Genomic DNA, 26,872 nt, shown 5'->3' with positions numbered 1-26,872 from the left:
GCCTAGGAAGAGAAGCAAAGGAATCAGGTAGAAAGAAACAAACAAAAATAGAAAGAAAGAAAAAAGAACATAGATGGAGAAAGAAAGGCAAGAGTTTGATCAACAAAAGATGGGAGAAAATGAGAAAAACAGACTGAGGCTGATAGACGCAGAGGAACATAGGCTGGGAGAAAGGGGTGCCAAAGGAAGGCAAAAATGAAAAATTGGACCCAGGAGGCAGAGGGATGGGAAGGACGTCTCCAGCTCCCAGACCTTTCCAGGACTGCGCATTTCCCACCCTCCAAAGGCGAGAGGACTGGACGGGGCAGAGTCCTGGGCTGGCCCAGGCAGGAGCTGGGTGGGGCTTCCCAGGGATCTCCAGGAGGACCTGCAGGCCTGTGCCTCTTCTTCTCCCTTCCCCCAGGTTGAGACAGAATCAGAGGGAGGGGGAACATTTCCAACTCTCTGCTATTTATAACTCCAATCCAGAAATGGGGCCTGGAGGAGAGATAGGAAATAATTTGGCACAAATGGAACCTCACTTGCTCCCACCTTCCCTTCCTAGTTGTCTTTCTTACTGGGTGTTGGTCTCGTGTATATCCCTGAGTCCATCTTTTCTCTCTCCTCTCCTCTCCTCTCCTCTCCTCTCCTCTCTTCTCTTCTCCTCTTTCCTTCTCTCTCTCTCTCCCCCCCTCCCCCTCTCCCTCTCTCTCTCTCTTTGGTTTTATCTCATCCCAAACTCTACTTTTTCACCCTTCTTGGAATATTTCTGTGTCTTCCTCAGACTATTTCTGTGTCTCTAATGTTTTCTCTGCCCCTCGAATGCTGTCATATTTTTGAGATTCTGTCTCCTCCCTCCCTTTCTTAAAAGCTGAAATACGTGTCCTACCTAGGTCTTCTTCACATGCTCCGTTTGTCTCTTCTTTTTTTTTTCATCAAATAGGAGCAACCAGGGTGTTTCAAGTCCTGACTTCATAGAGATGTTAATCACGAATCATGCGAACTCCAATCATCATATTCAAATCTGTTCTACAAAAGGAGATACAGGTAAAGATTATTCCACCTGACGATGTGTCTTACTTCTTTGTCCAAGATTATACTTTTACTTTTTCTTCTTTTAAATATTTTGTTTATTTATTTAGAGAGAGGGAGAGGAAAGGAGAAAGAGAGGGAAATAAATATCAATGTGTAGTTGCCTCTCTTGAGCCCTCGCACTGGGGACCCAGCCGGCAACCCAGGCATGTGCCCTGACTGGAAGTCAAACCGGCAACCCTTTACTTCGCAGGCCCTCGCTCAGTCCACTGAGTTATATTAGCCAGGGCTTCCAAGATTATACTTTTAAACAAACAAACAGACAGACAGACTCTCACTCTGCTGGCCCTTTGACAATCCTTACTCTAGGTGCAAATTACTAACAAACCTCCAAATTACTCTACATTTGAAGGTTTGGGCCTCCGTGTCTACAATATTACATTTGTGGCCAGGAACTAGGCGACCTCTAAACAGGTGTTGCTAAGGAAGTACAAGTACTGCCAACAGGCTGGCACTGGGATCCTACTGTTATTACCCCCAGATATGCTGTCCCTTCCCCTTTCTATTTCAGGGCCATAGACGATAGAGAAGAGCTGGTATGAGAATACAAAATAGTAAAATCAAGAACGGACCCAGGACCCCCTGACTCTGAGCCCGGACCTACAGCCAGGGTCAGAATGCCTTTAGAGCCCCAGCTGCCTCCCTTTCTGTACCTACAGCTTCGGCCTCCCTCCAGCTGCACTCCACTGGCTCCTGCTAAATCTGAGGCTGAAATCAGATGCCAAGAATCTGCTTCTGACCTCCTCTGCCCAAATATTTGAGAAGTCACCTCACTGCCACAGGAGGAAGGAGAAGGAAAAGAGAGAGAGAGAAAAGCTGCCCCAAATTAGCTTGCCTATAAATAGTGGGGCAAGGGCTGGCGGGAACATGCAAGAGCTCTAGAGTAGCCTGGTGAGTTTAGTCATGTAGATTTTCTCTAAAGGAGAAGTGATACCTTTTTGGTTGGAATGGAAAGCAATATTATTACAGAAGTATTGTAGGTAAAGAGGGGACTGAAGAAGCTAGAGGGATCCGGAGAATGAAGGAAGCTGAACATTAGAATAAACAACCTGCCAGAGAACTTCTTGTATCTGAGTCAAGAGTTTGGGAATTCAGTAAATTACAACAAATGCTCATACTATATGATTCCACTCATACAACATTCTCAGCCCTGGCCAGTATGGCTCAGTGGATAGAGTGTCAACCTGCAAAACAAAGGGCCACTGGTTTTTTTAAAAGATTTTATTTATTTATCATCAGAGAGAAAGGGAAGGAGAGAGGGAGAGGAGTCCCCTGCTGGGAATTGGCCTGCAACCCACGCATGTGCCCTGACTGGGAATCAAACCACAATCGCCTGGTTCATAGGCCCACGCTCAATCCACTGAGCTACACCAGCCAGGGCAAGGATCACTGGTTTGATTCCCAGTCTGGGGCATGTGCCTGGGTTGCAGGCCAGGTCCCCAGCAAGGGGTGCACAAGAGGCAACCACACATTGATGTTTCTTTCCCTCTCGTTCTTCTTCCATATCTCTCCTTTCCTTCCCCTCCCTCTAAAAATAAATAAACCTTAAAAAATAAAAATAAATAAATACAATCTTTTAAAAATTCCTAAAATAACGAAACTATAGAGATGAAGAACAGATTAGTGGCTGCCTGGGGATGGAGTGGGAAATGACTACAGAAGGATGGCATAGGAAGTTCCTTTGTGGTGACGAAGCGTTCTGTATCTTGATTTTGGTGGTGGTGATTTGAATCTACACATGGGATAAAATTGCATAGAACTACACATGCATACGCACACATATGCACACATGCAAATGAATGCGTGTGAAACACTGGTGAAGAATGGGTAAGGCCTGTAGACTAGTTAATAGTATTGTGGCTATATCAGGCTCCTGGTTTTTGATGTTGAGCTACAGCTAGGCAAGATATCACCACTGGGGGAAGCTGGGAAAAGGATACACAGAACTTCATATACTATTTTTACAACTTCCTCTGAGTCTGTAACAATTTTAAAATAATTTTAGCCCTGGCTGGTGTGGCTCAGTGGATTGAGCACCAGCCTTTGACCCAAAGGGTCACTGGTTCTATTCCCAGTCTAGGGCACATGCCTGGGGTGCAGGCCAGCTCCCCAGTAGGGAGCATGCGAGAGGCAACCATGCATTGATATTTCTCTCCCTCTCTTTCTCCCTCCCTTCCCCTCTGTCTAAAAATAATTTTTAAAATTGACAAATGCCCAGGCTCAGCAATGCTTGTTCGAGTGGGATCTGAGGCTTTCTACAGCCCTTCCCCCCTCTACCAGTGTTCCCCTCCATCTGGGATCCCTGTTTTTCAGCTGCTTTCAAGCGAAGACCTCCAGAACACACACTGCCGGGTTAACTTCTCCTTCCACCTCATCTGGCAGCACAGCCGTGAAGCATCTGTCCCAGGGTCAGTCTTTTCCTCCTCACCACACACAACGTGATGACTTTCTCACCCCACCCGCCTCTCCAGCACTGGAATCCTTCTGCCTGCCTCTGAATTCTGGCTATAGCCAAAAATTGAACTATGGGAGTGGCTGGGAGAGAAAGAATATAAGTGTGATTGAGAGGAGTGTCTGGGGAAACGACCACTCTGGTCTTTGAGGGTCCAAGGGAAACCCTTGCATCTCGGGAAGAAGGACTAGAAGATCACTTCCCACAAGGAGCCATTTAAACTGTCTCAAGGGCCCCTTTTCTTTGAGCACTGGCTTCCGGCCAACATTTGGAACTTGGCCACACCACCAACGGCCCCCCTCTTGAAGTCCAGCCAGATTCCCCAGTATGAGAAGCCTTCTCCACTCACACCATGTCCTCCCTCAGTCCTCACCCAACCCCTAACAATTCAGCAGCTTCCGGCCCTAATGTTTAGCCTAACCAGTCGGCTTGAAGCTTGCTAATTAAAGCTAACTCTGAAAGAGACCTCAAAAGAACAAAAACATGAGTGGAGGAAAAGAACATGGAGTTGTATTCATTCAGGCTAAGAGAGAATAATCTGGGTGGGGGACTGTCAAGAGAGGTGGGCAGAAAGAGATTTCAACTCTCAAGACTCATTCCCTGGATATGTGTGCAGCTTTTCTCCATCTCTACGAAAAGCAAGTGGGGCTGAACTTAAACTGCAGCAGAAACTGAAGTTAGATAATACGCAAGGACCCAGAAAAGGAGCAACTGGAGGGTGACTGGAGAGATCAGCTGCTGTCTGCGGACACAAGTACCCACGTCCTCTGTCCAGCTCTAGGGCAAAGGAATGGCCAGTGTTCGGGAGAAGAGGGAGGGGCTGATGTCCACAGAATCCTGGCAATCTCTGTCCTGACTGTGCAAATGTCAAATGGTTGTGCCAAGCAGGGTGAGGGTAATACAGGATGGGCCTGGCACTCTCACTGAGTCAGCCTAATCTCAACAATGACAGACTCTGCACAGAAACCCTTGACACCAACCTCCCTCATTAGCCCCCGCCCTCTGTTTCACATCCCCCAAGTCACCATTCTCTGGTACCCCTTCTAATTGCTGTCCTTCTTTCCCAGGCCCCACAGCTCTGGGAGTGAGGCACCAGGCATCTTCCAGTCCGCCTCTATTTTGCTGGATCACTGCAGTTAGAAGCTGGAGCCAGAGTGGGGGGAGGACTGGGCCAGGCTGCCCTGTGATGCTCTCACTCTTCCCGCTTCTATTGATCAGCACTTCTCTGGAGTGGAGCCTCTTCCCAAACACTCCTCCCCTGCCAGGATCCCCTTCAACGGATGCCCAGGCTGGAAGGGCCTAGTGACAAGAGACAGGGCCACCCCTCAGGGGGGGCTCTCCCATGGTATCTGCAGTATAGTGCAGGGGTTACACTCAGGCTTTGGGGTCAGATAGCCTGGATTTGTACCTAAGCTCTACTTTTTGTAAGCTCTGTTACTTCACTGCTGTGTACCTGAGAGTCTTCATCTGCAAACTGGGGGGTGACAATTATAATACTCTACAAGATACTTCTATGGATTAAATTAATTAATACATGTAAAGTACCAGAGTAGAGGTTCCCTGGACTCATTGAAATTCTCTTCCTTCCCGGCCTTTTCCTCCCGGCAGCTCCGGCCAGTTCTCAGTCGATTCTTAGCTCCTTCCCACTAGGAGGGACCGTTTCCTTTCAGAATTTTTATTTTGGCACCTCCCAGCCTGCTGTTGCTGCCACTTAGCCATGTCACTCACTGAGCCTTGATGGTCGCACATCTTCCGGGATTTAAGATGCTACTCTGCAAATAACTGAGTAAATCAAGCCATCAGCAGTCCCCAACTCTCTCTCAGAAAACCAGGAAGGATGTTTTATTCTGATTCATTCAGATTCGGTTTTATTCTGATTTATTCTGGTACTGTTTCTCCTCCCCCTACAAGTAGATGCAATAAAGGCAAGTTCTAACCCTGTAACTCACTCACAAAATAAGAGAGTGCCAAAGTTAGAGATAGCTTTAGATATAGTTTAGTCCAGTGACTCTCAACCTTTGATGCATTTTAGAATCGTCTGAAGAACCTTTTAAAAAATACTTATGCCTGGGTTCCACTCCTCAGAGACCTAATTAATCTAGGGCCAAGGCATTTTTTTAAAACTTGCCCCAGGTGGCTCTGGCTGGTGTAGCTCAGTGGATTGAGCACGGACCTGCAAACCAGAGAATCGCGGTTCGATTCCCAGTCAGGGCACATGCCTGGGTTGCAAGCCAGTTCCCAACAGGGGACGCATAAGAGGCAACCATATGGTGATATTTCTCCCCCTCTCTCCTTCCCTTCCCCTCTAAAGATAAATAAATAAAATATTTGAAGAAAAAAAAACTTCCCCCAGGTGATTCTAATGTTTAGGCAGGGTTCAGAATCACTGTTTTAATCCAATCCCCTTATTTTACTATATTTTATTTTGCTGAGGAGAAAACCGAAATCCAGAGTGGGCAAGCAACCTGCCCAAAATCACCCAGCATGTTAGTGCCTGGTACACCAAGAGAGACTGTGGCAACAGCAAGAATATGTTGATGATGTTTATAATTTTTTCTTGTTGGAGTTAATCCCGGAAGCATGTTTCTTACTTCAGAGAGGTGTTATATAGTTTACCTTATATTTTGGCAGCAGCACTTAATCTTCTGGTAAGACTGAGAAGGGTTCGCATTCCCTGACCACAGAAGGAAATGGAATTGCACGCACGTTTCTGTACTAGCCAGTCAAATTTGCAAAGCTCCCTAGGAAGACGCTCCAAGTGCCTAAAATGCTGCTTCTCTACAAAGACCACCCAGCGCTGAGGGACCTCGGCAGTGGTGAGAAGAAAGAGGGCTGGAAAAGAAAAGAAAGCAGTTTCTCCTAGAGGGAAGGAGGTGCCAATCACTGAGAACTGGCCGAGCTGCCTGCCTGGAGGGAAAGGCCAGGAAGGAAAAGAATTTCAGTGAGACCAGACCGCCTCTGGTCCAGCAACAACCAAACGGTGAGGGACCCCCAGGCAACACCAGCCTCCCTCCCACCCCCCACGCCCCGCCCCACATCAGGGAGCCTGAAATCCAAGAGATGTTTAAAATTGTCCTTGCAGTATGAGTGCTAAACACTTCTTCCATCACTCATTAAAAGTGAACCCTGAGCCCTGGCTGGTGTGGCTCAGTGGATTGAGCGTGGGCCTGCGAACCACACCGCCACGGTTCGATTCCCAGTCAGGGCACATGCCTGGGCTGCAGGCCAGTTCCCAGCAGGGGACACAGGAGTGGCAAACACACATTGATATTTCTCTCCCTCTCTCCCCCTCTCCTTCCCTTCACCTCTAAACATAAATAAATAAAATATTTTTTAAAAGTGACCCCTGAATAAAGACAAAAGCTCACCTGCCCCCAACCCTCTACCACTCCCTTTCTTCCCTTTCTTCCCAGGCAAGATCTTCACTACCTGCCAACCTATCTGCGGGCGGGGTGGGGGGGGGCGTGTCTAGATCTCACGTGACAGTGCGGACACGTGATCCGGGCCCCGTAGCAGCGGAGCGCTGTGGTTCAGCTCCCGGAGGCGGAGGGGGAGGGTGTGTCCCCCCCTCCCAGCCCACAGCCCGAGGCCACCATGCTGTCCCGCCTGCTGAAGGAACACCAAGCTAAGCAGAATGAACGCAAGGAACTGCAGGGTGAGCCGATGTCGTCGTGTCTGCCGTTTTCTCTCCCGCCGCGGCCTAGCCTCAGCCCGGAGCCTGGACCTCGAGTAACGGCCCAGATCCAGGGAAGAGCGCGGGCTAGTGGGCAGAGGAGTTGCGGGGTGGGGGTCTTTTTGGTGCCAACGGGCTCTGGTCCCTTTAGCAACACCCCTGCCCCCCTCGGAACGCCCACCACGCTCAGACTCCTTGACCTCCTAGTCCCACCCCCTGCTCATAGAACGCTGTGCCCATTGGTCCAGACAGTCTGTCACCGTGGAAGTGGGAAGAGCCGATCCTGAAGGGAGGAGGGTGTTGGGGACCCGACAAGGATGGCATTCTCTGAGGCCTGAAACCACGTAAACAGGCGTGGGGGAGCTTGTTTCCTGAACCTGGGCTTGGAATCCTGGAGTTACCAACCCTTAGGCCAAGAAAATGGCAACAGAGTGCCTGGAAGTCTGGACGCTGCCACTGACCCGCTGGTGTCCCTAGGCAAGTCGCTTCCCCTGTCAGGGTACCAGCATCCTCGCCTCTAAAATGAAAGGCGTTTGTGTTTGGCAAAGTTCTTTTCAGCTCTTGTACTCTGAGATTAGTTGAGATGTTCCCCAAACTAGCAGAATGTCATGAAGGGGTGGGAAATCTTCAGCATCACCCCTTAAAAAACCAATTCCCCACTCTAATCCCTTTCCCCCTGCCTCCAGAAAAGAGGAGAAGAGAGGCAATCACTGCGGCGACCTGCCTGACAGAAGCTTTGGTGGATCATCTCAATGTGGGGTATGAACCTCTTCCCACCAACACCAGCTGCCCCCACCCCAGGTGTAGGCACAAGCTAGGTCTGGCGAGCAGACTACTCTGGAAGGGATGAGATGCTGCACCCTTTCTCTTACCCTTCCCCCACCCAGCTTACGTTTATGGAGAGAGGCTTGAGTCACCTCTGACCGGTAACATGGGGCAGGGAGGAGCAGCTGCAGTTGTTTGGAAAGCAGCCAGATTTCCCCCTCCCCACCCTGACTTCTCCCTGGTGCTCACAACTTGCTGCCATCTGCCCGCCTCCCCTCACCCATGCAAGTCCAGCTGTCACTTTGGTGGGAGGGAGGGTGCCCTCCCTTCACCACGGCTCACCACCTCTCCTTCTCCGCCTCCCACCCTTTGGCAGGCCTGGAGAGCAGCTGGCAGGAAAGAGATGGCACAGCTGGTGAGGGTGAGGGCAGAATCTGTGCCAGGAGCTACAGGAGAGCCAGGCTGTCTCTGTCCTTCCTGCTGGGTCTCCAGGGTCCACCTCCTGCTCCAGTCCTAAATGAAAATGCCATGAGCAACCAAAAAGTTGGGAAGGAGCAAAGAATATTGTCTCTTGACCCTGAGTGACCAAAGAGAGTGCAGAGATGACAATTTTGTAGGGCACGTAGAATGGCATACTTATGAATCCAGAGACTGAGTCACCCAAGTGAGCCAAGCAGGGGCTTTTGTCTTCATTAGTCATGTCTGGGGAAGATTAGGGGAAGACAAGGCTGTGGGTGGGGCCTGATCTCCCTCCTCTCCAGGCCTCTCCGGTCACTCAGCATGAATAACTGAAAGCAGGAGATCAACAGGAAAAACTGGGATTTCAGGAACTCCCAGAGGAATCTTGAAACGTTGGGAGCCCCTTGCTCTTCCTGCTTCAGCTCCTACCCCATCCCCTACTGTGGCCCAGCTGTCCCCAAAGAGAAGAGATGGACGGGGTCTACCCCTCTCCTCCCTCCCACGTTGGTGCCTCCCAGCTCTGTTGTGAGGCTGTCCCAGGCTTTCCCTCTCCTCTTCCTGTGCTAGGGGCCACCCCACTTTCAGTCTAGAGGGCAGCTAAGCCAAAGCCAGATTAGAAAGGGTTTTGTGTTGCTGCCCACGGCCCCTCTCATTCCCCAGAAGGGAACACAAAGGCCCCATCTATCTCAACCCCTGTCAGGTGTCCTTCCCACTCCCCCATGCCCTAACCCTGTGCCCTCTCCAGCCCCCACAGATTCCAGTGGGTGGGAGCACCGGATGTGGAGTCTCCCAGCCGACCCAAAGCTTTGGGGTGGAGAATGAAAGATTCACCAGCCAATAAAATTATTGCACAATTATTGGAGGGGGTTAGGGGGAATAGAGGGAGGCAGAGAGTTGAGAATAGCAACCTCATGGCAGTAATGGTAACCTCAGCCAGTACCTTGATTGAGGAGAAAAGAAAAACTATTGCATGGAGCAGAAGGAAGGGAGAAATTGCACGTGTTCATTCATTTGTATGCAAGAGGAGAAGGGTTGGGAGAGAGACTGAGAGCCAAGAAGCAGTCCCCGGGAGATGATCTCTGGACCCTGAGTTCCTGGGGAGGGGCTTGCTCTCCCATCCCACCCCAGTTTCAGGGAGTGGCCCAAGTTCCTTTCTGAACGTTTTGCACAGATCCCTGAGCTTCCAATTGCTACCAGATGTGTGCCTGCTACTGGATCTTCCAAGCTTCCTCACACCACCTTTCCCTTCCCGGCTTTTTATTCAGGGATGTTCTCCTACCAGATTAGCCCTAACCTGCCCCACTCAGCTTCAGGAACTCTCTTTGGAGAATAGGAGATGGTGTGTTTCTAGTCAGCTCCCGACTGGGGTCTCCTGGGAATCCTGGGCATGGGGAGAAGGAGCTGGTTCATTTGCATGTACTAGTCTATTTTGCGTCCCATAATGGTCAAAGTCACAGGTTTTCCCCAACCTGACCCCTGGCTGGCCTCCCACTCTTGCAGAAGGACATTAGCCTGGAGACCACTCCCACTAGTTGGCTGAGTTGACCTCCTCCCTCCTCCAACCTCTAGTGTGGCCCAGGCCTACATGAACCAAAGAAAGCTGGACCATGAGGTGAAGACCCTACAGGTCCAGGCTGCCCAATTTGCCAAGCAGACAGGCCAATGGATTGGGATGGTGGAGAACTTCAACCAGGCACTCAAGGTGGGCCACACTCCCCACATCACCAGCCCCATCCTGGGCCCCCACTGACTGCCTCTAAAAGGGTGACCTCAGGCCTGGGGTTAAGGAAGTGGGCGTGGCCTCAGAAATCCCATCTGTGGCTCCAGTGTCAGAGAGGCTAAAGAAAGAGGTAAAGGCAGTTGGTGGGTCCAAGCAAAGCCCTTTGTAGGGGGTAAGTGGAAAGTGCCCCCATTCATCCACTAGAGCCACACTCTACCCACCCTGATTTGTGGACTCCCACCCCCTCCCCTTCCCAGGAAATCGGGGATGTGGAGAACTGGGCTCGGAGCATCGAGCTGGACATGCGTACCATTGCCACCGCCCTGGAGTATGTCTACAAAGGACAGCTGCAGTCTGCCCCGTCCTAGCCCCTCCCCCCCACCCCACTCCTACCCCTGTGCCCTCCCCGTGGGGCAGGAGGGAAGCTAATGGGCCACAAATAAAACAAAAGTTCCCATTTCTTTTTGGTACATGTCAAGGAGGTACTAGCTCAGCATGAAGGGTGGGAATGGAAGGGTCAAGACTGTTTCCTTAAGGGACAGGCACCTTCTGGGTAGAGGGTGGAACCAGCTTCCTCTTACTATCTCAACTTCCCTCTCTCCTTGGGCCTGGTACGAGTGCCTGTCGGGTAAGCAGAGGTTGGGAGTTTGATCTTCCCCAGAGAAGGTCATAGTGGGGGCCCTGCTCTAAGCATCCTAACTCAGGACTTCCGTTTCCTGCAGGGGAGAAATCAGACATCAGGGGAGGGAGCAGGCCTGGTCCGGGCTCTGGTGCTCTGCCCTCCCATGTGCCATGACCTCTCCCAGCCTGGTGCTAAGCCGTGTCATGAGTCTGGGCCAGGTGGGAGGTAAATTCTTGAGCATGGGGGCACTTCGGGGCTGGGAAGGAGGAGGAATGACAGGTCCAAGGTCACCAACAGGGATAGGCAGCTGCCAAAGTTGATATATCCCTCCTCCTGGGAGTCCACATCAGAGGTAGTCAGGAACCCCAGCTGGAAAAGAGCGAGAAGGGGCCCTGGTTGCCTGGCCTGTGCCAAGCCCTGGCTTCAGCCAACAGGTTTCAACTTCCCTGACTCCTCCCCCAAGTCCTCCCTCACATACGCTTAATACTTCTGGTGCCCAGTCCACCCTCTGAGGACTTTAGCCTTAGCTGCAGTTCATGTGAGAGCCTGGGGAGGCTGGGAGCAAAGTTTCTCAAACAAAGCAAAAGAAGAAGCTTCCGGTGTTGTAGTACCTGCTAACTTTCCGAGAGGAGGTAAGCAGGGCACTGGGAGCTGGGGTGCTAGGAAAAGACTTGCAGAATCTTAAAAGTATTGGTAAAACTCAAAGCTTTAAGCTTTTAATGTGCTTCCTCAGGTATTTTCCCCTTTGATCCTGCTCACCTCCCTGGTGGTCTTGGTAGGTGTTAGTCCCACTCAGCAGACAGGAAAACAGGTTCAGAGACGCAGTGAGGTGCTCAGATCATACAATAAGTTTGGGGCCACCAGGACTGAAATGCATGGTTCTTTGTCCCATATGTGTTTCCTAAAACAAAGCCAGCTTACACTTAGAGAATTCAGATGTCCCTGGACTAGCCAGAAATCAAACCAGAGAAAGCAGACAAGACCCTTCTACCCCCTTACAGCAGGGTTGCACACAAGACCCAGCTTATCCACTTTTCATTAAGTTACCCACAAATGTAGGGTCTTCTCAGATCCCTGCTTTTCCTAGATAAGGTATAATTTGCTATTTATCTACAGACAGATAAATGTTCAAGCCAGAGACTTCCAGCTAGGGACACTGTTAAGGGGAAGGGCTTGAGCACCAGAGTAAACTGCACAACTTTTCCTGCCCAGCCTCAGCTGCCCCCTGCGGATTGCTTGGCTCCAGCCATGTGGCTGCCTCTGCTGCTGGGGGTCTTACTCTGGGCAGCACTGTGGTTGCTCAGGGACCGGCAGAGCCTGCCGGTCAGTGATGCCTTCGTCTTCATCACCGGCTGTGACTCTGGCTTTGGACGCCTTCTGGCACTAAGGCTGGACCAGAGAGGCTTCCGAGTCCTGGCCAGCTGCCTGACGCCCTTAGGGGCCGAGGACCTACAGCAGGTAGCCTCCTCTCACCTCCACACCACCCTACTGGACGTCACTGATCCCCAGAGTGTCCAGCGGGCAGCCAAATGGGTGGAAACCCATGTTGGGGAAACAGGTGAGTGTGGCTGGACCACTGGGAACACAGTGTCAAGTGTTCCCTCACAGGGGCTCTGGGAAGCCTGAGGGACTATAAGGGGATGTGCTTGGGCCCTCCCAGGAAGGAGAGGGGCCACTGGGATGCCTCACCCACCCTCTGTGTCCCACCTCCCTGCAGGGCTCTTTGGTCTGGTGAATAATGCTGGAGTGGCAGGTGCCATTGGGCCCACGCCATGGCTGTCGCAAGATGACTTCCACCAGGTGCTGAACGTGAACACGCTGGGCCCCATCAGGGTCACCCTTGCCCTGCTACCTTTGCTACAGCAAGCCCGGGGCCGGGTGGTTAACATCAGCAGTGTCTTGGGTCGCCTGGCGGCAAATGGTGGGGGCTACTGTGTCTCCAAGTTTGGCCTGGAGGCATTCTCGGACAGCCTGAGGTAAGGGGGCAGGTCCCCAGGCTCCCAGGCCACTCACAAAAGAACTCCCATCTACCCTGCAGAGATGATTAAAACTCATCATAGAATATTCAGAAAAAACAGTTTAGGGCTCAGCATGGTTTAGACTAGAGGCCTGGGTTCAAATCCCAGCCTCTCATGTGAACTTTGCGACCTTACTAGCTTGGTTCTCTTTATCCCAGTTTATCCCTCATCTGGTAAATCAGGAGGAAAAGACCTACCTTGTGGGTGTTGATAGTGAAGTGAGGTACCTATAAAGCCCCAGCAGAACCTAGCACATGGAAAATGCCCCCAAAGCTTGCTATCCTTGTTATTAGTGTTATTGTTGATAACAACTGTCAGGATGAGCTGGTACCTGTACATAGTATCTTTGTATTAACTCTCCCAGCAACCCTGTCAGGGAGGCATTAGCACCCTTAGAGGAACCCACCTCACCCCAGGCCACTGGACTGCCTGCTTGCCTTCGAGCCTGGCTGTGCTGTCCTGCTGCCCCTCGTCTTTACACAGTGATGTTCCAAGTCCCGTGAGAGCGCAGTGGGCATTTGACAAGGGCAACACAGGAGCAGGTCCTGAATTCTGAGCAGAAGTCCCACAAGCCAAGCCCACCTTCTGAAGGAAGCCTGCTTTGTCACCATCACTCAGCAAACAATTTCACTATCGACATTTAGGCATGTCCCTGTCCCTCAGCTTTTTCATTTTCCAGTTGACATCATGGAACACATTGCTTTATGCTTGGATTTCTGTATTTTGGGAGCAAAGGAATCGGCTTCTTCTAGGTCTGCAGTTGGCAAACTGCGGTTCTCAGGCCAGATTTGAGCAGCCACTACCAGTAAGCCAATAATGGTTTTGACATTTTTTACAAGATTTTATTTATTTAATTTTAGAGAAGGGAGGGAGGGAGAAAAAGAGAGAAACACCAGTGTGTGGCTGCCTCTTACATGCCCCCTACTGGGAACCTGGCCCACAATCCAGGCATGTGCCCTGACCGGGAATTGAACCAGTGACCCCTTAGTTCTCAGTCCAGCACTCAATCCACTGAGCTACATCAGCCTGGGCTGATCTTGACATTTTTAAGTGGTTATATAAATACCTTCATAATAACTTTTAGTTCTGCAGTACCAAACATATTTACTTAGCCTTTTAAGAAGTTTGTGGACACCTGCTCTAGGTTGTAGAAGAGAATACAGAGGAAAGAAACTTCAAAAATACCTCCCTCTGTCCCCACTTGCCTCATCCCAGGACAGCACGGTACACCTTACTGTCAAGACCCCTGTCCCTGGTCTGGTGACTTTTCCCTCTTAGCCTCCCCCAACATATCCCTGAATATCCCCCCTCCAGGAGGGGGGGTTATATAAGGGCAGGAGCCCAGAAACCTTCCTCTGCCCCCCACTCCAGGAGGGACGTGGCTCCTTTTGGAGTACGAGTCTCCATTGTGGAGCCTGGCTTCTTCCGAACCCCTGTGACAAACCCGGAGAGTTTGGAGAATGCCCTGCAAGCCTGCTGGGCACGGCTGCCTCCAGCCACACAGGCACTCTATGGGGATGACTTCCTTGCCAAGTGTGAGTAACTGGGCCCATAGCGGGGAAATGAGAGTGCCAGAATGGTCAGCCCTGCACCTGCCTGCTGGGAGGAAGTAGGCAGGACAGTCAGGGAGGGGCTGAGGGTGAATGGGACGCTATAGAACACACAAGCCTGTGCAGCCTGCCCATTCCCCAAACTGGTGATTGCACTAACAACCCCTCTCACCCCTGCTGGGCAACAAGCCTGAGGGCCTGAGATGGGCTGGAATGGGCCTGGGGCACTGATTATAACCACCCACTGGCTGCAGACCTGAAAATGCAGCAGCGTGTCATGAACCTGATCTGTGACCCAGACCTGAACAAGGTGAGCAGGTGCCTGGAGCATGCCCTGACTGCTCGTCACCCCAGAACCCGCTACAGCCCAGGCTGGGACGCCAAACTGCTCTGGCTGCCAGCCTCCTACCTGCCAGCCAGCCTGGTGGATGCTGTGCTCACCTGGGTCCTTCCCAAGCCAGCCCAGGCAGCCTACTGAATCCAGCCTTCCAGCAAGTTATTTCTGCTACCACCCTGGTACTGCCTGGTGCCTGACACAAAACAGGCACTCAACAAATGTGTATTTGAAAAATAAAATAGGCAGAAATGAAGGTACTCTTTAAGGGTTAACTACCCTAGGCTGACTTACTGCCCAGGGTTGCCTGTTCAGTGCCTACAAAACCACCAGCACCCACTGGAGGGTGTAAGGGGGCTGCCTTGCATCTGTAGGTGGCCTTTGACGCTGCACCTAAATGGCCACTAGTGGGCACTATTGGATGTTTCCTTTATTTTCTACACGGAGTAATGCTGCAGTTCATGAAGTGTTTGGAGTGGGAATGGCCCTTATATACTTTTCTTGGGGGGGCAAAAGAAGATAGTAAAGAGGGGTCAGGGCCAGGTTGGGTACTTTCCAGGGAAAAACAGGCAGTAGCCACTTAAATTCTCTATTATCATCTAAATCAAGAAGGATGATACTGGTCACGGGTGTCAGAGCAACTCATTGCCACCCTGAAAGGAGCCAGGCCCCTGGGTGGAGGAAGTTGCCGGGCTCTAAGTTGGACAGAAGCCCAGGGAGAAGATGTCCACGGTAGATGTGGACTGGCCTCTCCCAGGTAGGACCTTCGAGGGGAATCCTTGATTTCTGCAGAGATGGCTTTGTGACAGCTGCAGCGCCGAGCCTGGCAGCACAGGATGGGGAGACAAAGAAGGCAGCCGGCCGCAGCCCCCTCCCAATCCCCACTTCGGAGGCCAGCCCAGCCAACACCTTTCCCAAACACTCCCCAAAATGGCCTTTCTTTCCTGGAGGTGCAAACAGAACAAGGTCCCAGAGCACAGGAACATGGGTGAGGAGAGAAAAGGGATAAAGTATCACTCATTAAGATAAACCAAGACTGTCTTTTCGGTCTGAAAAAATAATCCGTTTAATTGAAAAATGTGGAGTACACTACCCCACTCTCCTAGATGAGGGGCTGAAGAGACCAGAACCTCTACATCACTTCATAGCCACTTCGGATACTCTTCACAAGGCAACAGGCAAAGGCAATTCCCAGGACCTGGAAGGAAAGACGGGGGGTTGTGAGGAGTCAAAAGGACAAGGTACCCCAACCACCCAAGAGACCCCAAATACACCCTGGGCTCCCCTTCCCAGACCAGTACCTCCTACCCAGCACTCTCCTTCCCACGGCCCCTACTCCCCAGATGCCCGGAAATGAGCCCCAAGGGCTCCTCTCACCTCCACAAAGGCAATGCCCAGGGCTGCGGCAGCTACCACCAGCACCTTGCTCCTCAGCCAGACGCCAACATTCTCCACACAGCCCTGAAGGGGGGCAGGCACACAGGGCAAGGACATCATGAGAAAATTCCCACCCCCTCCCGGTCCATCTGTCTCTCTGCCACCCTCTGCATCTTTTACCTCACCCCTACAATTCCCGGATGCCTGCCCCATCCCTGATCCCCAATTTCTGAGTCCCAACCCTCTCCACCTCTATCCCTGGTTCCGCTCACCTTTTGGGAAACATTTCCTAAGTCTCCCAAGTCGTCTATGATCTCAGCCTCCTCCTTACCTCGGTATAGATGTCCTTCACTTTGAAATTAATCCCACAGCCCTGAGTGACATTGATGCAGCAGGAGTCAGGGACACGGCCCTTGGGCTCAAGAGGGATGTTCTCCCAATCTGTGTAGTTAGCCGCCCCACAACACTTGAACTGGGGGAAAAGAAAAATATGGGGGAGGTTGTTAAATGAACCTCCACCTTCAATAATGGAGATAAGAATCTTATTCCCCCGTCACCCCTGCTCCCAGCAACCCTACTCACTTTTTCCTGCATCCCATCCAGGATCGAACCTGTGTGGTTCTGTTTGGGATAATTCTTCATCTGCTCCCGGAAGTCCTTACTAAATTCTGACATCACCTGGGAGTAGGAAAGTCGAGGTCAGAACTCAGGGAACCTTGGTCCCAGAACAGCCAGGCCTCTGAGGCAGGGCCCTCCCTATATTCCCTGCTTACCTTGTCTCTAAATACATAGCCAGCAATGGCTGCGGCCACCTCCACCAGCATGATAAGAGAAAGGAAGATGATAAACTGCAGGCACAAAGGACAAGAGTCAGGTTTGGAGTCTGGGTGAGAAAGACCTGCTGTGGCCCAACCATTCTCTGGGACACTCACCAAGGTTTTCCTCACCTACCCACTTCACTGCACCCACCCTCCTGAGGCCCCTCTACAAAAGCCACACCCCCACACTGGCCCCACAGCCCACTCACCGTGATCATAAGACAGTTGTTCTCCTTGCAGGCCCCACAGCAACCCACAATGGCCACCAGGAAGAGGAAGGCTCCCACTGCAATGATGACCACAAGCAGCACAGAGCTAGGAGTGGCCTCCTGGCTGATAGTCTGACTCAGGACGTACTGGGCAGCTACACCCACAGCAATCAGTCCCACAGCACAGGCCTGCAAAGAGGGCAGGTCAGGATGGGACCAGACCCCCAGTGAATCATGGTAGAGGGCTGAAGGTGCATCTGGGAAACAGAATTAACCCCAACCCAGAGAAACAGATACTCACCCCTCCAGGAAATCTGACTGGGGAAGGAGGGTGACCCATCCATGCCCACAGTTTGATCAAATGCCAAAGAAGTTTCTAGAAAGCCTTGGTCCCAGGGCTCATATTCCATATCCAAGAGCTGCTTCCTAGGGGCCTCACAGGCTCCCGGAATTGCCCTCCCACTATCCTCCGTACCTAACTCATCCCTATCAGCTGTGAATAGAGTGCCTTGGGCCAGCTGGGCCAGGGAGGAGACAGGGTCAAGAGCAGCGTGCTTCTCTGGACAAAGTGGCCTCTCAAGGCAGGAGCCCAGGGCAGGACCAAAGTGAGGTGAACAGAGTCTTTTCCCCACCTGAAATCAGCTGGAAGGAGTGAAGCGGGAAGATTTAATGGAGAGGAATGAAGAGGTGGAGAGGAGAGAAAGGACACAGGAGGGTGGGGAGAGCAGGGTAGCCCTGTGGCGTAGCGATAGCCATCAACCGTTGGCTGGTTGCCCCACTGCCCCTGTCACAAGTGGTTGGGTCATCAGACAGGAAGGGCCAGGAGGGGTTTGGATAAGGTGCCGCACATCCAAGCTGACCATTCTCATCCATACCAGCCTCAGAGGTCCCTGAAGGCTGGAGGAGGAGGTGGCCGTCCTGTCTTCGGCCATTCCCCGGGCTTTCCTTCCACATCTGGTCTCCAGCTGCCTTCATTCTTCGTTCCTCAACCCTCACACTACAAGCCAGATCTCCCCGCACCCTGCCAGCGCGCCCTCTTCATCCCGCCATCGCACTCACGCAAAAGGCCAGCAGAAAAACGTAGAGCAAGATCTTCACACATTTCATTCCTCCTTCCACCGCCATGGCTGCCGGGCCTGGGGCAGAGGGGAGGGCAGGGGTATTAGAACTGGCCGAGGGGGCCCTTGGTTTCCGGGCTCCCAGCCGGCCCTCGAAGCCTTCCTTGCTCGGCCCCCATTCCCGGCCCCGCCCACCCGGAAACCCGCGGTCAGATCCACGTCTCCCAGCCCCCTCTTCTCGCTACCCGAAAGGGGTGGGGGCGGCCGCCGCGCAGCCCGAACCCGGCCTCCACCCCCGCGGCCGGGCCAGAGCGGAGGGCGCGGGCAGGGGCGGGAGCCGGCCGCCCACCCTCCGCCGCCCGCCCCAAGCTCTAAACGCCTCCTCCCCGCCAGACCCGCTCCGAGAACGGTCCTCAGCCCAGCCCGACCGCTGATCACTTTCCCTGCGCTCTAACCACCCCCAAAATATAGGCGCGGCCCGCACCCCCGCCACACGCCGCCCCGTCGGGGCCTCTGGAACTTTTCAAAGTTGCGAAGTTGCGAGGGCCTCGGGGCGGCGACAGCTTGACGGGTCTTCGGAGACTGGGGGCAGACCCCGAGGGGTGGGCAGCCAGCGGCCCGCCCCTCCGACCAGCAGCGGTGCTGCCCCGCGGCCTCACCTGAGCTCCCAGGGGCTGTGCGCTCCTCTCCCGCCGCTGCTCAGGGTCTCTCTAGCGGCGCCCCCCGGCTCCGGCCCCGCCCGCCGCGCGGCCCCGCCCCGGCTTTCAGCCCCAGCCCCCTGGTCCGCCCAGTGGCCGGAGGCCTCGCTCATGTGACGCAGGAGCAGCTGCAGCCTGAGTCACCCGTCCGCCCTCCAAGGGAAGGGCCGAGCCCCACGCTGGGTCAGGGCCACGTGGGCCACGTGGGCCCCGACCTGGAAGGTAGTGCCCACCCCTGGCCGAGGGAGGGCACCAGGGGCAGGACCTCAGGGTGCCTAGGACTCAAATGGCGCCCCCAGCCCTGTGCCAACGCGGGTAGGAGAGCGGGACGCCTGCTTCTCCAACGTTCAGGGAAGTAGAGCAGGCGTCTGAGAGCCAAAGCAGAGACGAGTGCCCTGGCCAGGTGGCGGAGCTGAAGCAAGGTGGCAAGATGTCTGTTAGAGACCTCCTCGTCCTCCACCCAAAGCCTACTCCCTTCCGAGGGCTCCATCTCTGTTCAAGCCCCACTCCATCCCCAACTGCAGAGGGCGCTGTTGCTCCCTGGGAGCAGGTGGGGCCAGAATAAACGCTTCCAGAAAGTCCTCACTCTCACATCCTGGGAGTCCCCCAACATTATAGAGTGGGTGTTCCTGTCCCACTCTGTTAGTCCCTTCTCCATTTTCTAGGGCTGCTGAGTAGTGTGGGCTGAGAAGGGGAGGAACCCCTTCCCCCAGTCACTCCACCCAGTCGGTCATGGTCCTTCACAGTGGGGACCCTCCCTCTGGGAAAGGATTGGCAAGGTCTTGTGTTCCCACCACTCCTGGATCAGCCTGTAGTGACAGAGGTGGGGGGACCGACATTAAGGAAGGCATGTATCCCATGGATTCCCCCCTCTCATCCTGGCAGATGGCCCTTCTCATCCCCCAGGGCAAAGCCACATGAAGGCTGGAAGGGGCAGTGGCAGAGTCAAGCCGCCTCCCTCCCGTCTGTGCCACAGTGGTCCCCAGGAGGAGTTGTGTGAACAGGCCAAGGCCAGAACCAGCCAGCACATTTCCACGCCCCTAGCCTGGGCCCCACCCCTTAGGTTCCTAGGTCCGTGTCTCAAATACTACTTTATGAGTCTCCGTGTGTGTACACAGAGAAGGAAAGAAACTAAGAGCAAAAGGAAGGAAATCTGGGTTGAGATGGGAGCCAGTTACCAGGGTCACAACCTTCTAGCAAGCCACACCAAGCCCATGCTCACAGGGCTGCCGTCCCCAGTTATCACAGCAAACAGGCTGTGGAGGAGGATCAGATCAAACACGCTGCAGAAAAGAGTACTCAAGGATTTCTTTATTGTGCTGCCTGTAGATGCCAAGCATGCCTTAGGCACAGGTGGGAGGACAGCAAGGTAGGGAGGACAGTGGTCCTACTCGACCAGCAAGACCACACTGTAAACAGGCAGAAACTCCTGGTGTCAGCTGGATGAGATCAGAGGGAGAGACAGATAATGCCTCAGCCCAGAGAGGAAAAAGAAAAAACTAATTTCGCAGAAGTGAGTGGTAGGTACTCTCTGAAGTGACTTTGGAGAAGGAGCAAGCGCTCAGTTCCAGGAAGGAGGAAAGGCCAAGTATAAACAAAGAGCAGGTCACAACCCCAGCGCAGGCTGGGACTGGGTAGCCCAGAGCACTCAGGAAGGGTGTGGTGAAGGATGAGTGGGAGCAAAGGTGGTCTGAAGTCAAGGTTAAGAAACTTTACACGCATAAAAACCAAGTACAATGTGTGGTCTTTGATTGAATCTTTGTCTGAACAAGCCAGCTGTGAAAAGATATTGAGGAACAACTGGGGAAATTTGCATATGAACTGAGAATTAGACGTGAGAAAATATTTGTCTTAGCTATGATAACAGTATGGTTATATAGGAGAATTACCCTGTTTTTTAAAGGTGCATAGTAAAATATTCAAGGGAGAAATATCACATCTGTAATTGGCTTTGGAATACTTCACAAAACACTAGGTGAGGCACAAAGAAGACAGCCTACATGACGGACTATTGAGAACGCAGAAGGCTATGTTGAGTATATTCTAAAGGCATTGGAGGATGGAGGTGGAAAAGGGTGTAAGGGGGACAAATGATAATGGAAAAATTACAATAAAAAGAAATTTAAAAAAATAAAGGCAATGGGGAGTAGTGTGAATTATCTTGGCATCAGGCACACATCAAAACAAGGCGGAATGAATGTCAGGTGGCCTGGAAGACAGCTGGGACAAAACTACCATGGTCCAACCAGGAGCTGATGAAGGCTGGAACCACAGAGAGGAGGGAAGTCTGAGGGGGCATGTCAGAGGCTAATCAAAGAACCGCTTGACTGTGGGAGGGGGAGAGGAAGTAGGAAGAGTCCCAGATGACTCAGAGGGATACCCTTGCCCCTCCCCACACCCTCCGGCTCCACCACCCCTCTGCCCCAGTTCAGCAGAAAGGCACCGTGGCCAAAAGTGTCCTCCGTGAGGGTGGTGCCCTCTGAGAGCACATCAGCATTAGCCAGAGCCAGTGAAACACAAAACACCTTGTAGCCAGTGTGCAAGGCCTCCTGAAGCCCACGTCCATACAGGGAGCCCAGACCACTTCTCTCCCCCACTCAGGGGGTCCCTGAGGCCCCCTGCTCTGTGCCACTGGGAGGTGGCCTGCTCAGAAATGAAAGTCACAGGTGCCCTGGTAGGAGAAGCCCCAGGAACTCAGAACTGCCACATCTACCTCATGCAAAGATTAGGGGAGGGTGGGGTAAGGGATGAGGAGCGGGGAGGTGGTGGCACATGGGAAAGGAGAGGAGGAAAGAGAAAGAGAGGGCGGAGGAAAGTTGGGAAAGGGGTGAGGAGATAGAATGGAGAACACAGGAGGGTGGAAGACATGGAGGGATATGACAGGGGAATGTGGGCATGAGGGAAAGGGATGGGGAGAAGAGGAGTAGACCAGAATGGGAGAGAGAAAGGAAACGCGGGGTGCATCTAGCGTCAAGGCTGTCTCACTGGGAAGGGTGGGAAGGGCAGTGGCTGGAACCTAGTGTCAGGAGGATGGGTCTGAATTAGGGGCCTGAGATTCAAATCTAGAGTCCCCAGGTTGGGATATGAGGAAGCATGGGTGTTTGATGGCAACCCCCAGACTGTGGGGTTAGATTAAAACCTATGGCTCTGCGGGTGCTGCTGGGATAAAGGCTCACAGACCACCCCAGCACAGGCTCCTCAGAGAGTCAGTGATAGACCCAATGTGCACCAGGACCGAGGACAGCCCCAACAGGAAGACACCCCACACTGTCTCCATGAGGACAGCAGCACTGAGGTACTAGTTGGTAGAGTCACCAAGGTGGACAGGTGAGACTTCCCTCAGCTGTCTGAGCAAGACTAGGTCACAGGTCGCACCTTGGTACTCAGGAGATCATCATTGCCGAAATCACCTTACATCTTTGCTTCAAGGAAAGGTAGGCTTGGAGAGATTTAGCCACTCACTCAGAGGCAACATGAAGGAAAGAACCAGGGTCTTGACACACAAACTCCAGTGCTGAGTGTACCAGGCATGTTACCAGCAAAAAGCACAGTGAGATCAGAAGCCCTGGTGCGAGACAGGTTCTGCCCCCCATGCACCAGGTGGGGTGATTTTACTAAACTCTCACCTCCCCTGAGCTTTCCTTTCCTCTCACAGGAAGGTTGAGGATCACAGAAGAAATGAAGGGGACCACCCTGACCAGTGTGGATCAGTTGGTTGGAGTTTCATCCTATAACCAAAGGGTTGCAGGTTCAATTCCCAGTGAGGGCATATACCTAGGTTGCAGGTTCGACCCCTGATTCAGTCATATACAGAAGGCAGCCAATTGATGTTTCTCTCTTACCTGCCCTCTCTCTCTCTCTCAAAAAAAGAAAAAATAAAAATAAATACAAAAGCACCTGGCTGGTGTAGCTCAATGGATTGAGTGCAGGCCTGAGAACCTGAGGATCACAGTTCAATTCCCACTCAGGGCACATGCTTGGATTGCAGGCCAGTTCCTGGCAGGGGATGCATGAGAGGCAACCATACATTGATATTTCTCTCCTTCTCTCCTCCTCTAAAGATAAATAAAATATTTTTTAAATAAATAAATAAATACAGAAGCAAACAAATGAAGAGTATCAGTTTTGTTACCTTAAGAGTAATAAAATTGCCATGGCTGGTGTGGCTCAGTGGATTGAGAGCCAGCCTGTGAACCAAAGGGTCACCAGTTCAATTTCCAGTCAGGGCACATGCCTGGGTTGTGGGCTAGTTCCTGGGGGTGGGGGGGCACACAAGAGGCAACCACACACTGATGTTTCTCTCCCTCTCTTTCTTCCCCATTCTCCTCTATCAAAAAATAAATAAATAAAATCTTTAAAAAAGAATAAAAGCTTTCCCACACCCTGTTTTTAGACATATGAGAATTAAAATGATTTTACTTTGGGAAATATCTGGACTCCACCCTTCTTAAGGTGGCCAAGGAAAGGGCTGAGAGGGGCAATCCTGCCTCCTTCACCCTCTCCTACCCAACCTAACTCAGCCCAGGGCAAGCTCCTGTTCCAGCGCCACCAGGCCCCCACCCCCACTGCTCTGTCCTCAGTGCTCTGCCTTCCTTCTTGCCCTTTTCCTACTCCTTGGGCCCCCAGCCCCTGATTTCTGTCCCCATGTTCTCCTCATCCTTGCCTGGCTCCTGTCCCAGCCTCTTCCCAGCCAGTGCCACTGTTACCAATGGGGTCAATCAAGACACCCTGCTGGTGACTGAGGGGGGTGGGCAGCTCCAGTCCATGGCCTCCTAGTGTACCGCTGGGATCAGGAGCTCATCTGTGTGTGAGCTCATCCGGTCCAGGACTGGCTCAGGCGTACAGCAGTCTCCATGAGAGTCTCAGACATGCATAACTAAGGTTTCTCCTGGGGTGGAATGAAGATCGACATGGGAGAAATGGGAAAGAGGCGATGCTGGGCTGATGCATGGTCACCTCCGGTTTCCATCCATGGGGCTGAGAGGAACAGAACATCTGCCCAACCAGGGACTGAGAAGAATTCATTCATTCACGCACTCATTCGTCCATCCATCCACCCATTTACGGAAAGCCTGAACACACCTGGCACTGGGAAAGCCTGAACACACCTGGCACTGGGACTATAAAGAGGTGCATAAGGTATGGCCTTTCTTTTAAAGTGATTACAATCTGTAGGTACAGACTTTATTATTTTTTTTAAATATTTTATTTATTCATCTTTAGAGGGGAAGGGAAGGAGAGAGGAAGAGAAACATCAATGTATGGTTGCTTCTCGTGCATCCCCTACTGGGAACTGGCCCCTGCCGGGAACTGGCCTGCAACCCAGGCATGTGCCCTGACTGGGAATCGAACCGCGATCATCGGGTTCGCAGGCCCGCGCTCAACCCACTGAGCTACACCAGCCAGGGCTTGTAGGTACAGACTTTAAAACGCAGTGAAGTGAGGGCTGTGACAAAGAGGAAACCCTGGGTGCTAGGGGCCATTTAGACTAGGTTGAGGGGGATGCAGCAGGACACTGCAGGCCTTCGGGGCACCCACATGGGCTCTTCTCAGCTGGCTCGACTCCTCCCCGTGAGTGTGGTTTTGCAGCTCAGGGAACTAGGGATTAGGAGATGAGGAAGGGTTTGAACGGATGAGGCTCACAAACACATACAAACACACCCCTCATCTGGCAACAGCCTTGACCTTCACTGCCCTGTGGTCTCTCCTGGAGACTGAATTCACCCTGAACATGCCTGCCTCCAGCTCCCCTCTGCTTCCCACCAGCTCCCCTCACCTGGCAACCCAGATCATGCTTTGTCGCCTCTGGGGTCAGCACATCTACGTGCCCTGAAATCCCCGAAGAAGACATTGTACTCTGACTCCTCCTTTTCTCTGCCAGCAGCTGCACTAGAGGTGCCTCTTGCCAGCACAGCTGGTCAGTGGGGTCAGCTGAGGCTGACGCCCCCAAGCAGCACCCCAGCAAGGGTCTGGGGGGGGAGCAGTAGTAGGTGAGAAAGACAGATAGAGTGGGGGGGGGGGGGCCTGGGGAGATAAGAATGAAGGTGGAAAAGAAGGGCTGGGCCTACCCCGAGAGGATAAGTGGGAAAAGATGATGGGGGCTGGTGTCTTCCAGGAGCCCAGAGGCAAAGGAAGATGTGGCTCCAAATGATTTTCAGAGTCCCCCCCACCGCTCCCCCAAACGCAAACTCTTTGGCTCCCTCCTCCCAGCCTCCAACTTCTCTTAGAGGGCCTTGGTAACCAGGGCGGGTCCAGGAAGGATAATTGTAGGGTTCAGAATGTAGGGTGGAGAGGATGGTAATTACAGCGAGGTCCTGGAGGGGAGGGGCGCGGGATCAGGGTTTGTGGCAGAGAGATCTGGAAGAGGTCCATCCTACCCTCAGAACGCCCCCAGCCGAGAAGTCTCCTTCCCTACACCGCATTCCAGAGGCTTATGCTGAGAGTGGGGGAAGCAAGCTTTGGAGGGAAGCCCCCTTCCGTCAGCTGCTTCTCAGTGACCCAGCCTATCCCGTCCTTGGAAAGACCCGCCGTGCCTGACAATGAGTGCACTGACCCTAAAAATGGGGCCTTTAAGAAGAAAATTGGAGAAGAGAGAAAACTAAGGATTCTGAGTTACTCCCCACCGAGCCCAGCTCCGATAAACAAGCAGTTTGGATGTGGGGGCTGGCCAGTGTGGAAAGGTCTAAGGAGAACACGAGTCCCTCCTCCTCACAGTGGTTCCTCTTTCTGGGGTCAACTCTGAGAGTGGCCCCGGTACCTCTGGCCTGAACTCTGATGACTCGCGCCCACGACCGGCAGTGCCTCTTCCTGAAGCGGGGCTCCTCTACCGAGAGCTACACAAGACTCTTTACTTCAGCAGCTCCTGAAAGCTCATGCCCTCCCACTGAAACCCTCCCCTTCTCTCCCTGTAGCTCACACTCTTCAAACCTCAATGCCTCCCTCAGGCCCCGACCTACATTCTCTATGAACCAGTCAGGACCTTGAAGGAGGTGGGCCCGAAGGTTGCTTGGGTAACGCAGGAAAAGCGGCACCTCTGGCAGGAAGACAGTTGCCAGGGAGATCAGGACAGTGGGCGGGGCCCCAAACCCTGGTTAGCCGGCACTGGGATGAGGGAAGATCTCAAAGTCCAGACCTCTCCCAGCTCCTCTTCTGTAAAACCAGCGGAGCTCCCTCCTCGGGGCTGGGCCTAAGGAGAAAAGAAGAAGACTTAATACATTATGATATGTAGCTTCTTGGACTAGAAAGGTAAAGTGAAAATATGTGAAGTATGTAAAACAAAAAGAAAAAACAGAAAGGGCTTTTGGTCCTACCTCCAAGAAACGGAAATTCCAGATTCTATCACCAGATGGCAGTCTTGCCCATCTATTGGGTGAGGTGCCGGCTTGGACTTCTAGGAGAGGAAACCAGGAGGTGGAAATCTTTTCCCATTCAGAAGTTGTGCCTTCGCTCTCTGGTTGACATCTTTGCTCTCTGGGGTTCGGCAGGTACCCACAATTCCTCATGACCAGAAGTACAGTTTTCTTTCCACATCCTGGCTCTGACTAAATGCAGTCAGCTGGGTTCATTCATTCTTTATTTTACTCATTCTTTATTCAAAGCAGCAAAGGAATAGAATGCTTTGGTAAGAAAACTAGGGTGGGAAGTTGGAATAACAGTAATGACTAATGAACTCATTTTGACCTGTGCGTCAGGCATTTCATCCTCATAACCTTATGGAGAGGTACAATACTGTTTTTCCCATCTTATAGATGAGAAATCTGAGGCATAGATTTCAAGTTCACGCAGTCAGTAAAGGGGGTGAGTTGGGACTTGAAGCAAGGCAGCCTAGTTGTAGCCTAGAAGCTATGTGATTAACCCCCATATCACACAGGATGGTGCAGATAGAGCTAGGAGGACCACCTCCTCTAGACTTAGCAGTCAGGAACGGACTCCTGGAAGACATATCTAAAATCTCATCTGCACTGAGAACTCCCATCTGAACAAAGAATGAATGTGGCCAAAGACTCTGAGTGGGGGAGAGTGGAGCTGGGAGAGGGAGTGGTTCTAGG

The 26,872-nt window shown here is 52.5% G+C and overlaps 3 protein-coding genes and 1 non-coding gene across 7 annotated transcripts; 2 read left to right on the top strand and 2 right to left on the bottom strand.

The window, feature by feature from the left end:
• Positions 1–913: 913 nt before the first annotated feature.
• LOC118976028 (U8 small nucleolar RNA) lies at positions 914–1,049 on the bottom strand. The gene has a single exon (XR_005064181.1). It is a non-coding gene; the product is annotated as a U8 small nucleolar RNA (small nucleolar RNA).
• A 5,960-nt stretch (positions 1,050–7,009) lies between these two features.
• On the top strand, positions 7,010–10,584 carry BLOC1S1 (biogenesis of lysosomal organelles complex 1 subunit 1). Its single transcript, XM_037030009.1, has 4 exons — positions 7,010–7,178; positions 7,883–7,955; positions 9,990–10,122; positions 10,398–10,584. Exons 1-4 carry the CDS (start codon positions 7,118–7,120, stop codon positions 10,506–10,508), a joined length of 378 nt encoding a protein of 125 aa, XP_036885904.1. The 5' UTR covers positions 7,010–7,117; the 3' UTR covers positions 10,509–10,584.
• Positions 10,585–10,694: 110 nt separating this feature from the next.
• RDH5 (retinol dehydrogenase 5) lies at positions 10,695–14,924 on the top strand. 4 transcript variants are annotated; one of them, XM_037030007.1, is made up of 5 exons: positions 10,695–11,394; positions 11,981–12,320; positions 12,480–12,738; positions 14,152–14,315; positions 14,585–14,924. In XM_037030007.1, exons 2-5 carry the CDS (start codon positions 12,011–12,013, stop codon positions 14,806–14,808), a joined length of 957 nt encoding a protein of 318 aa, XP_036885902.1. In that variant the 5' UTR covers positions 10,695–11,394; positions 11,981–12,010; the 3' UTR covers positions 14,809–14,924. The 4 variants fall into 4 exon arrangements, with proteins under 4 accessions (XP_036885902.1, XP_036885900.1, XP_036885899.1 ...); XM_037030005.1 differs by having other exon boundaries at positions 11,975–12,320; XM_037030004.1 differs by having other exon boundaries at positions 11,879–12,320.
• Positions 14,925–15,705: 781 nt separating this feature from the next.
• CD63 (CD63 molecule) lies at positions 15,706–18,890 on the bottom strand. The gene is made up of 8 exons (XM_037030008.1): positions 18,786–18,890; positions 18,128–18,204; positions 17,069–17,257; positions 16,815–16,889; positions 16,624–16,719; positions 16,373–16,513; positions 16,042–16,125; positions 15,706–15,862 (listed from the first exon to the last, which is right to left on the bottom strand). Exons 2-8 carry the CDS (start codon positions 18,191–18,193, stop codon positions 15,797–15,799), a joined length of 717 nt encoding a protein of 238 aa, XP_036885903.1. The 5' UTR covers positions 18,194–18,204; positions 18,786–18,890; the 3' UTR covers positions 15,706–15,796.
• Between the last annotated feature and the right edge of the window lie 7,982 nt (positions 18,891–26,872).

The sequence above is a fragment of the Sturnira hondurensis genome, unplaced genomic scaffold (assembly GCF_014824575.4).
Source record: "Sturnira hondurensis isolate 20B ecotype Veracruz unplaced genomic scaffold, ASM1482457v3 Scaffold0020601, whole genome shotgun sequence".
Lineage (NCBI taxonomy): Eukaryota > Metazoa > Chordata > Mammalia > Chiroptera > Phyllostomidae > Sturnira > Sturnira hondurensis.
The sequence above is the reverse complement of the archived record's forward strand: the minus strand, read 5'-3'. Positions and strand labels throughout refer to the sequence as shown.

Excerpts from the sequence above, each read along its gene's own strand:
- BLOC1S1 (XM_037030009.1), top strand. The coding sequence starts at position 7,118 with ATGCTGTCCCGCCTGCTGAAGGAACACCAAGCTAAGCAGAATGAACGC. Across the intron at positions 7,179-7,882 it reads TGAACGCAAGGAACTGCAGG|AAAAGAGGAGAAGAGAGGCA; the intron begins GTGAGCCGATGT and ends CCCTGCCTCCAG. Across the intron at positions 7,956-9,989 it reads GTGGATCATCTCAATGTGGG|TGTGGCCCAGGCCTACATGA; the intron begins GTATGAACCTCT and ends TCCAACCTCTAG.
- RDH5 (XM_037030007.1), top strand. The coding sequence starts at position 12,011 with ATGTGGCTGCCTCTGCTGCTGGGGGTCTTACTCTGGGCAGCACTGTGG. Across the intron at positions 12,321-12,479 it reads AACCCATGTTGGGGAAACAG|GGCTCTTTGGTCTGGTGAAT; the intron begins GTGAGTGTGGCT and ends ACCTCCCTGCAG. Across the intron at positions 14,316-14,584 it reads GGATGACTTCCTTGCCAAGT|ACCTGAAAATGCAGCAGCGT; the intron begins GTGAGTAACTGG and ends CACTGGCTGCAG.
- CD63 (XM_037030008.1), bottom strand. The coding sequence starts at position 18,193 with ATGGCGGTGGAAGGAGGAATGAAATGTGTGAAGATCTTGCTCTACGTT. Across the intron at positions 17,258-18,127 it reads TTTTTCTGCTGGCCTTTTGC|GCCTGTGCTGTGGGACTGAT; the intron begins GTGAGTGCGATG and ends CCCTCTTTGCAG. Across the intron at positions 16,720-16,814 it reads GCTATGTATTTAGAGACAAG|GTGATGTCAGAATTTAGTAA; the intron begins GTAAGCAGGGAA and ends TCCTACTCCCAG.